Source organism: Trichosurus vulpecula, chromosome 1, assembly GCF_011100635.1.
Source record: "Trichosurus vulpecula isolate mTriVul1 chromosome 1, mTriVul1.pri, whole genome shotgun sequence".
Classification (NCBI taxonomy): domain Eukaryota; kingdom Metazoa; phylum Chordata; class Mammalia; order Diprotodontia; family Phalangeridae; genus Trichosurus; species Trichosurus vulpecula.
This window is the reverse complement of record NC_050573.1, coordinates 331375066-331392935: the sequence shown is the minus strand read 5'-3', so window position 1 is coordinate 331392935 and position 17870 is coordinate 331375066. Positions and strand designations below refer to the sequence as shown.

At 36.0% G+C, this 17870-nt stretch overlaps 1 protein-coding gene across 1 annotated transcript in view; it reads right to left on the bottom strand.

Moving 5' to 3' along the window:
• LOC118834448 (cadherin-18) overlaps positions 1 to 17870 on the bottom strand; it is a 156429-nt gene that overhangs the window by 116630 nt on the left and 21929 nt on the right. Inside the window, exon 3 of the mRNA XM_036741898.1 lies at positions 8661 to 8914. Within this exon, the coding sequence (XP_036597793.1) occupies positions 8661 to 8914 (254 nt within the window). The remainder of the gene's footprint in view (positions 1 to 8660; positions 8915 to 17870) is intronic.

Sequence of the window (17870 nt, the reverse complement as noted above, 5' to 3'; positions counted from 1 at the left end):
TAATAATAACTAGGGATAATAAGTATTTTCTGAATATTAAGCATTATTCTGAGAAAATTAGATGTTTGCTTATAAAGTATAATTTGAAGGGCACTGCTGTATACCACTCATCTCACTCACCAGCTTGTAACAATACCTAAAATATCCACTATTAGAAATACATGTCTTTGAATTAAGGTATTTGGTTTCATCTATAGAATTTATTTAAACACCATATCATCAGTCATTAATAATTTTGGCCCTATTTATTTTCAATGTTCCATGAGTTAGGAAATTAGTAAAGTCTTAAAAGAATAAGACAAAAACAGAGATATTTTATGAAGTAAAGACGAGAAGGTGAGAGTGCCCTAGGAGGGAAATCCTGGTTGAACCATAGCAATGGGCAGCTAGGAGGGAGCATAAAGGCTGCAATAGGCTTAAGGGCATGGAGGTAGGTGGAAACTGATTAGGAGCCTGTAAAGGCAATCAGTGAATGGGAAGATCTTCCCTGCCCATTTCAGTGGGCTTCGGGGGTGGGGCTCTCAGGGTCCTGGGGGGAGTGGCTAGGACTGGAGCCAATGGAAGCCTGCGGTGGGAGGAGCTTGCTGAACAGTTGAGGCAGAGCTGAGAGGCAGTTGGTGAGGCAGTTGATGAGAGCAGTTAAGAGCTGAAGGAGAGAGGAAGCAGTCAGATAGCTAGAACACAGCGGCAGAAGCGGCAGCGATGGTGGCAGGCACTACAAAAAAGCAGGACTGACCCTCATGGAGATCGGAGAGTGCTGAGCAGGCGCTTGAGGCCAGTGGGTGGTCTTCTTGCTGGAGGGCCCTGGCATTGGGGGGGAAGCACCAGTATGGCTTGGCTTGCTGCCATAATGCTTTTCTGTGGTCTCCTGGTCACTATTGTGAGATGTGCGTACTGGTTTTGGAAGGTTCTTGCCAGGATGTAGAATTGGGGACACTGGTCTGTGCTTCTGCTACTTTTGAGTTTCAATAAATGCTTTAACTACTGTGCCTTCTACTTAAAGAATTCCTTCTATCCTGCGATTCTGGACCATTACGGCATATTCATGATTATCTTTGATGTCATGAATTCTGCCTTACTGATATAGAGCCCCAGAGAAGGAGATGAAATTTAGTCTTAGGTATTTTAATGAACAATTACTATTTGTAAAACACTGAGTTTGAAACCCTGAATACTATGGTGATTTATCAAGATATATTAGTGCTAGTGCCAGCCCACAGATAACTTAAACTTTAATAGGGTAAACAAAGCATGTTTAAAGTAATTATAATAAACCATATCATACATCAGAAGGCAAGCTAAATAACATTGGGGTTAAGAGGAGAAAATATGATTTTCAGTTTGGGATATGATGGAAAGTTTCTTGGGTGATGTGACAAGCAAGAGCCTGAGGAATTTCAGCAGATAGATCTGGGGCAAAAAGGGATGTGTAGGCAGATGAAATAGGATAAGCAAAGAAGCATGGAAGCTAAAAAGTAAGGATCATTCAGGAAAAATAAATAGCTCATTTTGGCTAGAGTATAACACAAATATAGAGAAATGCTGAGTTAGAAGGCTGGCAAGGTAATTTGGAATCAGACTGTAGGTAGAAAATCTTCAATCTAACTGAAAGTATAACCTCTGTTCATAAGGTTGCCCTCTTACCTACTTTGAGTTATTTTTCATTTCTTGGGCAGGTGTGATGAGGATTCAGGAAGAAAGAGAAAGTGTGTGTGTGTGTGTGTGTGTGTGTGTGTGTGTGTGTAAGTAATTTCTCATTATCTAGACATTACTATATCCCAACTCCACCCCAGGCATCTCAGAAAATGTAAAAAATTGTGAACAAGGTTGTAGAGAAAGTAGGAGAAATAAAATCAAATACAGTAGTTGGATGTCCTTGCAAAAGGAGAGAGTGTGGCAGAACCAAGATAATGGATTATGGGCAACTACCCAGCTGAACTCTCCCAATATTCCCCTCCAAACAACTTTAAAATAAACCCTCAAATTAAATTTTGAGGTCAGTAGAAGTTGTCTGTGGTGCCAGGGTAGAGGCCTCTCTGGAGACCACACATGCTGTTGGGGCAACAGCATCAGCAGCAGCAATAACAACAGCTTTGGAGCTTTCAGCCCAGAGGCAGTAAGGGGGTTGGACAATTACTCAGAAAAGATTACAGTGGACCCTCTAAAGGTGTTGGGTACAGCTGGGGCTGATTGGCAGCTCCATTTTCCGTATGGGTTGTAGTTCCAGGGTGGAGAGGAGTGCTGGGATTGGTCACTAGGGAACAATAGCTCTGGTCAAAGCATGATGAAGAGAAAAGCCCTAGCCTGTGCAGTTGCAGGGGACCAGGGTCCTTCCTGTGTTAAGACCAGACTTCCCAGGATTATACCGCCTTGGAAATACTGAAAACTTGAAAAGACCCAAAGCTATCTCTGAAAACAGAAACATGAAAATGCCTGGAGCCTGGAGCTTTACACAGTGCTTCCCCCACCCTAGGGGAAAAAGTTCAACTTTAACATAAAGTTTAATCAAGAAATACTCTGGAGGAATGAACAAACAACAACAAAAAATAATTTTGCCATAAAAAGCTATTATGGTGGCAGGAAAGACAGACATAAACTCAAAAGAAGACAAAAAATGTGAAAATAGCTACAAACAAAACCTAAAAGAGAGATGTTAATTGGACCCCAGGCCCAATATAAATTCCTGGAAGAGTTAAAGTGAGTGGTAGTGGAAAAAATTGGTAAAAGAAATGAGAGGGATGCAAGAAAATTTTGAATAGCTTGGTAACAGAGGCATAAAAATACTGAAGAAACGAACTTCTTTAAAAACAGAATGGGCCAAATGGAAAAAGGAAGGTACAAAAATCTCACTGAATTCCTTAAAAATTATAATTGGGCAAGGAGAAGCTAATAACTCTATGACACAACAAGAAATAATGCAGTAACACAAAGTCAAAAGAACAAAAAATATAGAAGATAATGTGAAACATCTCATTGAAAAAACAACTGATGTGGAAAACATATTGAGTATAAGTAATTTAAGAATTATTGGACTACCTCAAAGCCACCATCAAAGAAAGAGAATATACATCACATTTTTAGAAATTATCAGGGAAAGCTACCATGATATCTTAGATCCAGATCTGTTTGTTGTCCTTCATGCTTGAAGAGGACCAAAATGATAGAGGGTCAAGATAGATACAGGGTGTCTAACCATGGCTGATCAGACCATTATAAGCTTGGAAGGCTCTACCACAGGTTGGGCACGAGTAGTCCAAATAGTTGGGCACATGTAGTAGATTAGGGAAAGCATTGGCTAGAAGCAAAATAGATTTTTGAGCAGGGACATGATAAAAAGAGAGAGGAAGAAACAGAAGACATTTGGATTAAGGGAAAAACACAGTCATTAATCATAACTGAGAATATGAATGGAATGAGCTCACCCATAACATGGAAGCACATAGCAGAATGATTACAAACCAGAATCAAACAATATGTTGTTTACAAGAGGCATACTTGAAATAGAAAGACAGACACAGAATTAAAATAAAGGGCAGAAACAGAGGCTAATATTCATCTGAAGTAAAAAAAAAGGCAGAGGTAGCAATCATGATCTCATAAAAAGCAAAAGCAAATACAGACCTAATTAAAAGAGCTAATCAGGTAAACTACATTTTTCTAAAAGCTAAAATAAAAATGAAATAATATAAAAATTATAGAAAGTTTGTCTGATAAATACCTTATTTCTCAAATATATGGGGGACTGAGTCAAATTTATTAAAATAAGAGCCATTCCTCAATTGAAATGAATATGCAATTTTCAGAAGAAGAAATCAAAGCTATCTATACTCATACAAAAAATGCTTAAGTCACTGTTGATTAGAGAAAGGCAAGTTAAAATAACTCTGAGGTAGTACCTAACACATACCAGAAATGATAGTTGTAGAGGGGATAAGAGAAAATAAATACACTAAAGAACTACTAACAGAGTTATGAATTGGTCCAACCATTCTAGGAAACAATTTGAAACTATGCCCAAAGAGCTATAAAACTATACATACCTTTTGACCCACCAGATGCTACTGCCAGATTTGTACTCTGAGGGATTAAAGTAAAACAAATCATCTCTGTGAACAAAAATATTTATAGCAACTCTTTTTTGTGGTGTCAAAGAATTGAAAATTGAGGGGATGCTCAGCAATTGGGCAAAGGATGAACATGTGCCTATGATTGTGATGGAATATTGTTGTGCTATAAGAAATGATAAGGAGGTGGTTTCAGAAAGAAAAAAACAAACTTGGCAAGACTTATAGCAACTGATGCAAAATGAAGTGAGAACTGGAAGAGCATTGTGCACAGTAACAAGAATATTGTAATAATGATCAACTGTGAAAGATTTAGCTACTCCAATCGATAGTGATCTCAAATGCTATCTACCTTCAGATAGAGAACTGATGAATTCTGAGTACAAATTGAGGCTTATTTTCTCACTTTATTTTTCTTTCTATATATGGCTAATATAGAAATATGTTTCACATGATTTCACATGTATAATTGATATCATATTGTTTGCCTTCTCAGTGATGATGGAGAGTTTGGGACAGAGGGTGATAATTTGGAACTCAAAATTTAAAAATAAAAGTGTTAAAAATAAATATTTTTTAAAAAAGAAAATCATGGGACACATGTCTTCATTAATGGGTAGAAAGGAAAATAGGGTAGGTAAAGATGCAAAGAAATTCCGAGATACAGAAGAGGAAACTTTGAGAGATAAATTTTGGTACGTTGTTGTGTTGGCAATCAAAATGGGCTTTTAGCACTTAGTTCAACCAAGTGCCCTTGAAGAGTTTGGCCTTTATTTATGATGACCTCCTTGCCTCAAGGGAAAGCCTAGGTTACATGGGTTTGAGTGACATGTTTGTGACATCAGAGGCTTTTAGACCAGGTGGGGTTTAAGTCGCTGCTTTGTGACATTTTAGGTCACGTGGTGTGACTCACCCTTGACCCTGAAAAAGATATAAAACCAGAGGTTTGCTTTCTCTTTTTCAGAGCTCTGACCCACAGCTGTGGTGGTGCATGTGACTCTGGGCCAGCCCTTGTTATGAGCTCCTGGGCTGAACTTAGATGTTGGTAACTATGAATTGTATTTGGTCTGTCTGTTGATGTTTGTAATTTGTTTGTATTTGCTCTGAAGTTCAGGGTGCTGGCCTTTTCCCCTGAGCTAAGTGAATAGTATTTGTATGCTGAATTAAAGTAAGCTTGTTAACCCCTTAATGTTGCTTTCCTTAGTAAAGCAGATCAAAAGAATCTAGACTTTTGCAGTGTTCTGTGAGCTGTGTGTTGTTGATTTTACACCCCCCACAGCAGCTGCTAGCTGGATTGTTGAAACAGTTGCCATCTTCATAATGAAGTAGGATTTGAAATTTTCTACCGAAAATAAGGTAGGCAGAGATGAGACTAGCAGAACAAGATGATTGGAAAATGATTGAATGACCATTATGTGGAAGGTGAATAAAAATAATTAATGAAAATGAGTGACTTTTAAGTGTAACCAGTAAATATGGTGTCAGATTTCTCCAATAGTATTGGGATGAGAAATCAGATAAAAGGGATCTCTCATGTTTGGGAATTAACAAGGAAATAATGAAAAAATATGAGATATTCTAGATGCTAATGAGGTTAGATGGTGGGGTACATATTAAATGTGGAAGGATAATAGGAAAGGATCAAAGGATTCAGGATTATCACAATCAAAAAGTCAAGTACAGTGGGGAGGATTGAGAGAGTGGAAGAGAAGTACTGAGTTCCAGAGCAGATTTTAAACATTTGAGACCCTGTAGAAAAAGCAAGTCTATGGGATGATTTCAGAGTACAACTGTGCCAGCGAGAGTCTGAGGTAGAAAAGAATTCACAATATAATATGATTATAGACAAAGCTATAAGAGATCCAAGAGATCATGTGGCAAAATCCCCTTATTTTATAGACAAAGATGGTCAAGCTCACATGACCTAGGAGCCAACTTTTATGAACATCTCAATTTTGCATAGAGCTGGTTGTGGAATTCTGACAATGGCTGTGTCTACTCAATGACAAGCAGTAACAACAAAATTTGGTGAAATAATTGAAGCTGAGTCTCAAGAGAAAAAATGTTTCATTAAAGTATTTTGTTTAAGCTGGTTCACTGTATCAGGCTGTGGGGAATTTTCCTGTTAACCCAAACTGTCTTCTATCTCCTTTAAACTTTTCTGGAAGTTGTGATTGTATTTCTAAAATACAAAGAATCCCAAAACATTTTCAAAGAAATACAAATAAATTCTACTTTTATATTGATGTAAAAATAACAGTATAATTTTAAGTGGTTTGGTATTTTTGTACCCCTTTACCATTAAGTTTTTGATCTCCCATTTATTTTTACCAATCATATTATTAGATTCATTCAATAATTTGAGGAATAATTATTTACAACCAAAATGGCACAATGAAGGAGTTTGATTTATTTTATTTGGGCTCTTAAACAACTTTGACATGCTATTTTAGTCAACCACATTTTGCTTTTTAACAAGTTTTACTGTGGTAACTCTTTGAAAGCCATACGTCTGAGTCTTGCAGACTCAGATATTAGGTAGCTTTGCCTCATTTCTCTCCTTCATCATTACGTGTGATAACAAGAGCAATGTTCTCAGAGTCGGGGAATGTGGGTTTTGGACTAGATTCTAGCACTTGAGGGAGGGGGAATTTGACTAGGTCACTTGACCTTTTTCAATTTGTTTACTTGTAAAATTCTGTGGTTCTTAATAGGTATACTTCATATCTAATTAATTCCCAAGGCCTTTGATTTTTCTTTTAAAATGTGCCTCAAGTCCCTTCATTATTTTCTCTTTCCTTTAACCCTTGACCCTAAATACTTATACTTGGAGAACTATAATAATTTCCTCATTGACTTCTCTGTCTACCATCTCCCCTAATTTTTATCCATTCTGTATATTGCTACCAAATCTGTCTTCCTGAAACACTACTTTTATTATGTGCATGATCTACATAAAACCCTTCAGTGCCTTCCTATTTCCTACTACATGAAGTCCTTCATTTTCCTAATTCTAGGTAATCTAGTCCTACCCTGTCCTACTCATTTACTTCTCAATTTACAGCCAGTGGCTGGGCTTCTTTACATTCCCTACTCATTTTCTTTTTGCTTCTCTGTCCATGATTCCTCATCTGGAATAGCATCCCCTTTTCTTTCTATTCATCAAAGTCCTTTAGGGCCTAGATTAAATCACATCGTCCAAGAAAGCTTCCATGACTATTCTAGTTTTTATTAATTTTTAAAGTTGTTTAAGTCATGTCTGACTCTTTGTGACCCCATTTGGGGTTTTCTTGGCAAAGATCCCGGAGTGGTTTGTCGTTCCCTTCTCCAGCTCATTTTATAAATGAGGAAACAGAAGCAAACAGGGTTAAGTGACTTGCGCAGGATCACATAACTAATAAGTGTCTGGGGCAGGATTTTAACTCTGAAAGATTAATTTTCCTGATTATAGGCTGGGCACTCTTATCTACTGTGCCACCTAGCTCCCCCCATTGCACTCTACTCTTTTGTATTGCTTATTGTTTTATATATGATGTACTTATTTCTCCAATTGGATTTTTGTAAGCTCTTATAGGACTGCCTTTTTTTGGAATTCCATATTCTCCAAAGTTCTTAGCATAAAACGTTTTCAATAAAATGTATAAATTTATTGACTGAAATATATCCACTATATTTATCAATTATTAATATAATCATATAACTTCAGAAACAAAAATGGTTTATTTTTCTCAGAAGGGAAAATGTCTTACAGATGTATAACATTTAACAAGACCATTGATCTCAGGGGAAAAAAAATTCTTTTCTAAAAAAGGACTTGGTCCCAGTCTATAAAGTTCATTTTTCAGAAGTAGTATGATTTTAGTAACATACCTAGGATAATTATAGTCATATCTATTTATTGATAATGCCAGATGGTGCCAGGAATAAAATTTGTACATAGCACACGACCACTTTGGAAGGATATCATAATTTCATAAAATCTTCTCTTTTTAGTATATGATGATTAATCAGAAGGGCTCCTCAGGATTGGGCTACTTGAGACAAGAATGTATGCTGGCTACGAGAGCACCACTATTTCTAAGATTTCAAGACATCTATAGTTTACCTATCATGTCTAAGTAGAATGTCCTCTTCTCAGCTTGAAATTTTGGTTACATTTTCACAATGAAAATGTACCCTTATTATGTTTTTTTTTCCCTCCTCTTTCTGATCAGCCATGTTAGTAAAGGCCAAATAATGTAATTATTCTCTTTAATACATATATACATACAATACACACACATACATACATGCACACACACAAATGTGTGTATGTATATATATATGCATATATACATATATATGCATATATATACATATATATAAACATATATCCATACAGAAGTCTATTTTTCTTCTTCAAACCCAAAACCACAGGCATGATCATTCATTTTCAGAATATTTTGCTATACAAAATCAAGTTATTCACAAACTGGATGTACTTAAATGCCTTTGGAGCATTCATGTTTGGTGGAAATAAAGTGGGAGGAAATCAGCTTCTTGTAGGCATCTAATCTACATTTAAATGACTAAAAAACCTTTTTCATTTAACTGTACCTTACTAAGCTATTAGCGCTGTCTGGATCTTGAGCAGCCACTGTGCCAACCACTGTTCCAATCTTCTCATTCTCATGAACATCCATAACATAGGAAGGCATTGAAAAGAGCGGAGGTTCATCAACATCTCCCACAATGATCTTCAGCATGGTGACATCTTTAAATGGGCCCAAATGAGAAAATCGGAAATCAAGATGTGTATTTGCTCCTTCTATGTTGAGAGTGTAGGACTTCTTCTTCTCATAGTTCAGTGGCTGTGGGAACAAAAGGCAATTTCAGCTTTCCCTAGTGACTTAAATTGACTTACCAAACTTAGTCCAAATATGAATTTATACAGTAAGATGCATAGATATAGGTTTGTTGATGCAGCAGGTAGCAGTGGTGGATTACCAGTTCTACTCAACTGATGTACTTACTCTCTATTATGGAGGTGAAAATGAACAAAGGGTATGAAGAAGGTCAACGACCGTATTTCTCCTTTTCCCCTTCCACCCCTGGTCATACTGCAGGAAATTCCTCATAGAAACACAGGCTATTTTCCATTGAAATAATGAATTTTGTCAGCAAGGGTTTTCTAAATGTTTTGAGTACTGTGAAAAGGATAGTACCACAATCAAACGCTTTGAATTTGCTGTCTATGAACTATTCTTCAGTTGGGAAGTTAAACACCACTAAATATTTATATTTCAGTAAAAAAAAAAAAGACTGTACTTTAAAATGACAGGCCAGAAAGAAAACACTTGTATATTCTAGTTTGGTATTTTTTTCTTTTTTTCTTCTTCATGTAAACAACATGAAAAACTTTTTATACCTTTTCATTTTATATGTTTTGGCTCAAAAAACAAAAATGTTTTAAAATACCATGTTATTTTTAGATGTGTGATATAAGGGTTACATTTTGATGAAAATATTAATATTAGGCAGCTAAGTGATACAGTGGATAAAATGATCAACCTGGAGTCAGGTAGAGTTGAGTTCAAATCTGACCTCAAATATTTATTAGTTTTGTTACCCTTGGAAAGTCATTAACCTATCATAGTCCCTATCACATCTGAGGAATGAGAAAAATAAAGACAGTAATAGCACCTATTTCCCAAGTTTGTGGGGAGGATAAAATAAGCATGTTGCAAACTTTATAGTACTATATAAATGCTAACCATAGTATCCTAAGCAATATAAATCATTTTGAATATCAAAATATTCACATTTTCCCCTCTGTTGGATAATATAAAATGCAGATACTATATGGAATGAAATTGAATAGAAACTTTCATTGGTTTTAGCTTCCAGTTTGATAGTTTCTTCTTAATTCCTTTGGCTCCATAGACTGGTAGACTTTAGCTCATCTCACTCCACTAGAACTGCTTCTTTGAATATAATTTTAAATTTCCCAAGCAATGACACTTCTCTACTTTTCTTTGGATACCATTCAACAATCTAATACTGCTCATTCACAGAGCTAAACTTCTACATTCAAATCACATCTTCTATTTCTTAATTTCTGCCTATTACTCTTAGTAATTACTTTTACATACCATTGCTCTTTCTAACTTACAAAATAATTTTCGGCTCCTAAATATTTATACCTTTCAAATATCTGTAGGCTGTTATCATCTTTTCCATCAGCCATTACTCAGCCAGCTGTAGATATTTCAGATTGTAATTGTTTCTCATAAATCATTTCTACTATTTCAAAAATTATTCTGTACACTTTTCAATCTCTTTATATTGGTCAGGTGTGGAACTAGATATTCAAATTATCATATGAAGCAGAGAACTCTTTTGCTATATTTTGATTTGATCTCAAAGAGTTTCTAATACTGTGGCTATTGATTTTCCTTTGCTCAAGCTGTGTTTTTTCATCTCTTTGCAAATGGGGGCATCCTGTAGCACAACTCCACATATGCATCTTAAACAAAGAATAGTCAGTGCTTTAGTTAGAAGACTGGCTTTTACTCTTTTTGCAAATGTGCATTGCTACCATGAAGATGGACCTCTGTATTGCAATCTATGTCTTTTTAAGAAATATTTCCTTGTCCAGCTATAGAAAATTAAATTACGTGATGATTATCTTGCCATTCCTCCTGAAAATGGGCTCTCCAACTCAATTTCATCCATTGCCTACTTCACTGTGTACTATATTCCTTTTGACCCTAGACCAGTTTGAGTTCTTTGATGTCTTAAAACCACTATGAAACCATGTCTATAGAACACTGAAATTTTGTGTGCACTGAATTTTTAAGGGAACATTTTAAAATAATCATCAGATCTATGATCTTCTAACTCCCATCCCAAAGATTTAGCTCTGACGGTGCTTCAGTGCCTGGAAGGAGCTCCCTCCTCACTTATTTCCTTAAATTCTGCTCTTAGCATCTTCTGCTTGCAACCTTTCCTGATGTCTCCTTGAAGTCAGGAACTTTTTCTTTTTGCTTTTATGTATGCTGCGAGGCACATAGTAGGGATGCTTTAAAAATTTATTGATTAACAGGCAATAAGATGCCTTGAGTACCACAAAACTCAATCATTTACTTTTCGGCTTATGAATGCATTGAGGATGATATATATATATATATATATATATATATATATATATATATATATATATATTAAGCTCACAATTAGCCCAGATAATTTTGCATTCAGGAAAAAAAGTCTCAACAATATTCCCCAAAATGTATTTCAATAAATATTTAATTTCCATAATAGCAAAAATGTACTTTTGGAAGGAAAAAAACATGCCTATGGATGTGGATAACTATGTCTTAATGGCTTAACTCACTGAAATGTTTCATAATATCATTAGTTTCAAACGGGTATGCTTTGCTATATTGAAGTTATGTGTTTGTTCAAAATAGTTAATTAAATATTTAAGATAGCCAGAAATGATCTCTCATCCCAGGCTCATGCCTCTGCAAATTGATGAGCAGTAAGAGCATGTCTTTCTGGATAGATGTTATCTGACAAAGGGTTATTAATAATAGAGTGGGAGATAGATTCTTCTAAAGAAAAAAAGTTGGGCTAAATCTTCATGTGTTTTTATAGTCTAAGCTGTGGACCTACAGTTACAAGGCCTGTGCTGGAGTTCTGGAGACGATGCTTACTAGTTGCGTGACACCACACAAGTCATTTAACCTCTTGGATACTCAGTTTCCTCATCTATAAAATGTAAATAATAACATATGTACTACTCATTTCATGGGGCTTTGAAGGAAAGTGAATTATAAACCTTACTGTACTATATGAATGTAATTTGTTACTGTTAGCTTATTATTACTAACCATATTACGGAGAAGAATTATTCCATGGTTCAAAAGAAAGTACGGGGAATGTGGCGTGGCTCCTTGAAAAAAAAAATACCAGGAGGATACTTAGAGATGCTGGTGAGTACACTGCAGTTATTTCCACAATCTTTCTCGGAAGAAGATCAACACTTGCACACCAGACCCACTTTTTAAGAGCAATTTTCTGGAGTTCACAACAGGGACAGTCCAATACTTAGCTGTTACTGTGTTTAGTCACTTGTATTTTCTATTTTGTCTCTCCCATTAGCACATGAGCTTCTTTAAGGACTATTTCTACCTTCCTTTGTAGCCCATTACTTAGCATAGGTCTTGGCACATGGTAAATGCATGAAAAAAAATGCTTGTTGAATTAATTCAACATTTTCCTGATGGAAGAAGGAACATGTCTATGTATGTTTATACTCATATATTTATTTCTGAATAGTCAAGTTCTGCTAACCAAAAAAATTGCATTATCAATGTACAGTCAGAATATTCCATGCTAGGGATTAGTGAGTTCAGACTTGACAGTTTTCTGATGGGAGAATGATATGGAGAGGTATTTAGAGAAACTTTTGCTAGATGAGTTATAGAACAGCAATGATTCTGATCTTCAGGGAGATTAGCTGTTCTGCCTTGCTGGGCAAGGTGAGCTGGAGCAGAGATTAAATACCGAACAGGATTTTAAAAGACTATCTCATTCTCTTCTTGTCTCCTAAATCAGTATCATACGAAGGTTAAAATTCTCTGAAGTATAGTATACCCTTTGAATTATGTTCATTTACATCAGGGAAAAAATGTAGTAATGTATAGGATTTACAGTCACAAACTAGCCTGTCATAAAACATCATAAGGATGCTTTAAAGGAAAACACAAACCCATGAAAATTATTATTACATCTCAGGGGAAATCCAAAATGTGTAGGTTAAGAGATTCCACTTGAAAACTGAAGTACTTAATTCTAGGTCATCCAGAGCCAAGCATTTATAATCACAACATTACTCTCCAAGCCCTCAGGAATATCATCATTACTTCTCTTTTCAACAACACTGTAAAAACCAGCAAGCATTTTTTTCATTTTTTTAAAGCACATTACAAGGGTACTTCTTCTGGAGTCATGGAGGGCAGACAACCATCAACACCTTTCTTTCTCCTTCATCACACATCCTTTCCTCAAATTGACTGTATTCTCAGCTCAACTGCTAGAAAATAGTTTTCTGTGTGATTTTCAAAGCAGCCAAAGACACCATAAAATGTGGTGCATAAAAAAGTTGTGTGATTCAAATTTGCACTTAGATTTTCTGCTAGACCTGTTCCTAAATTGAAACATCTATCAATCACCAAATATTTATTAAAATGTCAAATAAGTGCCAACCATTGTGCTCCATACCAGGGATACAAGAATAAAAGGGAAATAGTCCATGACTTCAAGAAGTTTCCTTTCTAACAAGGAAGACTAACATATACATATATACATATCTACAAAATAGTTACAGGTATTTTTTGAGGGGCAATTCAACAGCAGCTGGGAGGGGATCAAGAAGGTTATTGTATAGAAGGTGAGTATTATGCTGACTCAACCTTAAAAAGGGATTCCAAAGAGGAGTAGGGGAGGAAAAAGTAAATCCAAGGCATGGGGGACAGACATTGTCTTTTTTTACAAAGAAGAAAGAAATCTGGTCTGGTTGCAACATAGAATACATGAAAAGGAACAATGCATTCCCAAATTGATAAATGGTTAAAGGATATGAGCAGGAAGTTTTCTATGGGAAAAAAGTCAAGCTATCAAAAGATTTATGGAGAAAAACTGTTCTAAAGCTCTAATTAGAAAGAGGAAAATTAAAACAACTTTGAGGTTCTATCTATACCCATAAGATTAGACCAATTGCAAAAAAAGGGAAAATAGTAAGTTCTGGAGAGGCTGTGGGAAAACATGCTCATCAGTACATTGTTTGTGGAGCTGCGAACTGGTCTAACTATTCTGGAAAGTAATTTGGAACTAACCCCAGTCCCCCTAAAGTTATTAAACCACACATCTCTTTTAACCCAGAAATACCATTACTAGGTCTATAACCCAAAGAAGGCAATGAAAGAGGAAAAGGATGTACACACACACACACACACACACACACACACACACACACGTTTTATGTTATGCTTTAGAATATGTGCTATGTGTATTTTATATACAATATTTTGTATGTATGTATTCACACATAAGAGAAATGATTTCTGTCTTGCATTAATAACTAAATTAGGACTAAGGTTTTTTTCCCTTTTCTACTTCATCATTCAGAAATTAACCACTGTAGGGCAGCTTTTGAAATACAGGGCTGGTGGAAAGAGGGAAAATTCAGATCTGTTCCAAAGGTAAAGTTTAGGTGAATTGATGGATTCCAGCCAGTTGTGTTTTACAAGTCAAGTCTGGGGAAAAGTGAATTCTCTCTTTTTTTCCCCCTAGATTACCCTAGATGGAGTAAGTGTCTTTGACCAAGACTGAGTGATCAAAGTCATGTCCCTGAGAACTTCATTAGAATAAGCCCACCTCTTCTAATATCCATTGTTTCATTATCTGTTAGCCAAAAGAAGTTGATTACCACACTCTGGAAAACCCACTCTTCCAAGGGCATATATGCATTGAGTGGGTTCCATGAAGGGTCTTTAGCATTTGAGAGGGCCACTTACCCATTTTATTAATTATGGCTAGCATGATTAATAAAGTGATGAATTACCAAGAGATTATATCTCTGGAACTTTTTATACATTACATGTAAAAATATTTTTAGCATTTCTTTTTGTGATGACAAAGTAAAAACAGGAAAAACTGAACAAATTCTGGTATATAAATCTGGTGGCACACCATTGTTATATAAGAAATGATGAAAAGGATTGTTTAAGAGACTTGTAAAAATTTGTCATTCAGAGTAAAGACAGCATTTTATTTATAATGTATACAATAGCAATATATTGGAAAAAATTGAAAGACAACTTTATCAATATAATATGCAAAAAATTATTAAAAACTATTCATGATGAAACATGCTATCTACCTCTAGAAAGAGATGCACTGAAGTCAGAGTACATATTGAAATATTTATTTGAAGGGCATGTCCAAAGTGGGGACTTTATTTGTTTGCATACAATGTGCATTTATAAGCATATATATGCATATATACATATACATACATACACATACATATATATACACACATATACATGCATATATGTGTATATATATACACATACACACAGATGTACATATATATATATATACACAAAAAAGAGTTATGCTTTTTTTTCTTTTTTCTCATTGGGGGTGGAAGGGAAGGAGAGAAGGCATGGTATTATTAAATGAAAAAATTCAATTTTATTTTTTACAAAAGGAGTAATTTATAATAAGCCTAGAAAGGCAGGTGGGAGCTAAGTTTACAAAGGGTTTAAATGTCCATCAGCTACATCTACGTTTGATCCTAGACAGATTTTTATCGTTGTTGTTCATCTGTGTCCAGCTCATCATGGCCCCATTTGTAGTTTTCTCAGCAAAGACACTGGAGGGGTTTGTCAGTTTCTTCTTCAGTTCATTTTTACAGATGAGGAAACTGAGGCAAACAGGGTTAAGTGACTTATCTAGGGACAATCATTTAGTAAGTCTCTGAAGCCAGATTTGAATTCAGGAAAATGGCTCTTCCTGACTCCAGCCCCAGCACTCAATCCACTGTGCCACCTAGCTGCTCCCTAATCCCAGACAAAATAGAGAGCCACTCAAGTTTGTTGAGCAAGAGTGAAACTATCAGACCTATGTTTCAGGAATATTGCTTTGACAGCTATAAGCAGGAAAGATTGGAGAGGAGAGAGATTTAAGGTGGGGAGGTAATTTAGTAAGCTCCTATAATAGTTCAGGAGAGAGCTGAAGAAGCCCTGAACTAGGGTGGTGGCCATGTAAATGGTGAGGAGATGGAAATGATAAATGTTGGAGAAAGATAACCAGTAAATCGTGAATAAGTGGATTTTTGATGTGAGGGAGAGTGAGGAGCCAAGAGGAATTTCAATGTTGAGAATGTTGTGTGAGTAGAAGGATAGTGGTGCCCTTGACAGAAAAAGGGAAGGTGGGAAGAAAAACTGTTTTGGGTGTCAGCAAGGAGAAAAAGAGAAAAGGAAAACCCAATGGATGAAAAATACCTATTGTTTGTTTCATCTTTTGGATATACCTCATAATCTGGCCCCTTGGGAAGAAGCCAGGAATATAGTTTGATTTAGTTAGGCCATGAGGACTTATAAGAGTGTGGGTAAAGGACTTTTAAAAACATAAGAGATGTTAAGCCTCAGGAATATAGAGGTACTTGAAAGCTTGCATCAAGGGCTTCACATCTTTCAGAATCTTGAGTGATTTCATCAGAGAGTCTAAATATCAGGGGGCTAAAAGTTCTAAAGGGCCCAAACTTCTAGACAGTCAGAATTTGGGAGCCAAGTGCTGTCTCTATTTCTAGACCATGAAAAATTACCTGCCAAAATGTACACAGAAGGTGCTTAATAAATGATTACAGGAATTTAAAAATACCTTGAACCTGAAAAATCTAAATCAAGGCAATGTATTTTTATTATTATTTATAAGGCACAGTGATCAGGGCAAACTAAGCATGCTGCTTAGAAATTCTCAGTTAGCAGCCATTGCTTCTACAGCGAAATAGAACAAAGAGCCAAGGTTTATTTGTAAGTAAAACTTTGGGGGTCTTATAGACAAGAACCTTCATGAAAAAAACATTTTCTTGATTAATGATTTTGTGGATTACATGCACTATGCATGTATATATCTTTACAAAAGCAATATTCCTGAAAATACTTCCATTACATAGATATCATCACTGTGTCTAAACTTCTTTGTCAATAGCATATTGTTAATAATTGTATCTTTATCGCATCTTGTAAAGGAGCCTATTCTCTGTTATCTATGAGTTCCAATTAAAAAAAAAACCTAAAGAATCCAAAGTAGGCTTAATGTCAATAAGTAAATAAACTTATGGGCCAGGATTTATGCTAGGAATTGGAGAAACAAAAAGAGGCAAAAAGTTCCTGCCCTCATAATCTGATAGGGGAGACAACAAACAAATATGTACAAACAAGCTATATAAAGGATAAAATGTTGCGTTTGTCCTTCATTCTCCATCAGGACCGTGATATCAGGGAGATGATGGCATGACTTGCAGTTGACTTGGATTTGAGTGAGGAAGGGCTGTGGAAATAATTAAAGGAGGGAAGGCACTAGGTTGGGAAAGGCTTCTTGTTGAAGATGGGATTTTAGTTGGTATCTAAAGGAAGCCAGGGAAGGCAGTAGGTGGGGATAAGGAGGTAGAGTATTCCAGGGACAGATGTCTCGTTCATGAAACAGCAAGGAGGCTATTGTTACTAGATGGAAGAGTATATATATATGTCAAGGAGTAAAGTAGAATATTGGAAAGGAAGGAGGGTGTTTGGTTATGAAAGGCTTTGAATGCCAAGTGCATTCTGTATTTGATTCTGGAGATAACAGGGAGGCACTGGAGTTTATTGAATGGGGGAGTGACATGGTTAGACTTGGACTTTAGGAAAGTCAGTTTGGTGGCTGAATGGAGGATGTGAAGAGATACTTGAGGCAGGCAGACCCGTCATCAGACTATTAGAACAATGCAGGCATGAGATAATGAGGACATGCACTAGAGTGGTGGCAATGTCAGAGTAGAGAAATGGGCATATTTGAGAGATGTTGCAAAGGTGAAATAAAGAGGTCTTGGCAACAGATTGCATATGGGGAGAGGGGAGTAAAGTGAGAGATGGTGAGGAGTCATGGGTGACACCTAGGTTACCAGCCTGAGAGACTGGAAAAAATAGTGTTGCCTCCTACAGTATAAGTAAAATTGTGGGAGCTGGATTTTAGGGGGAAAGATACTAAGTT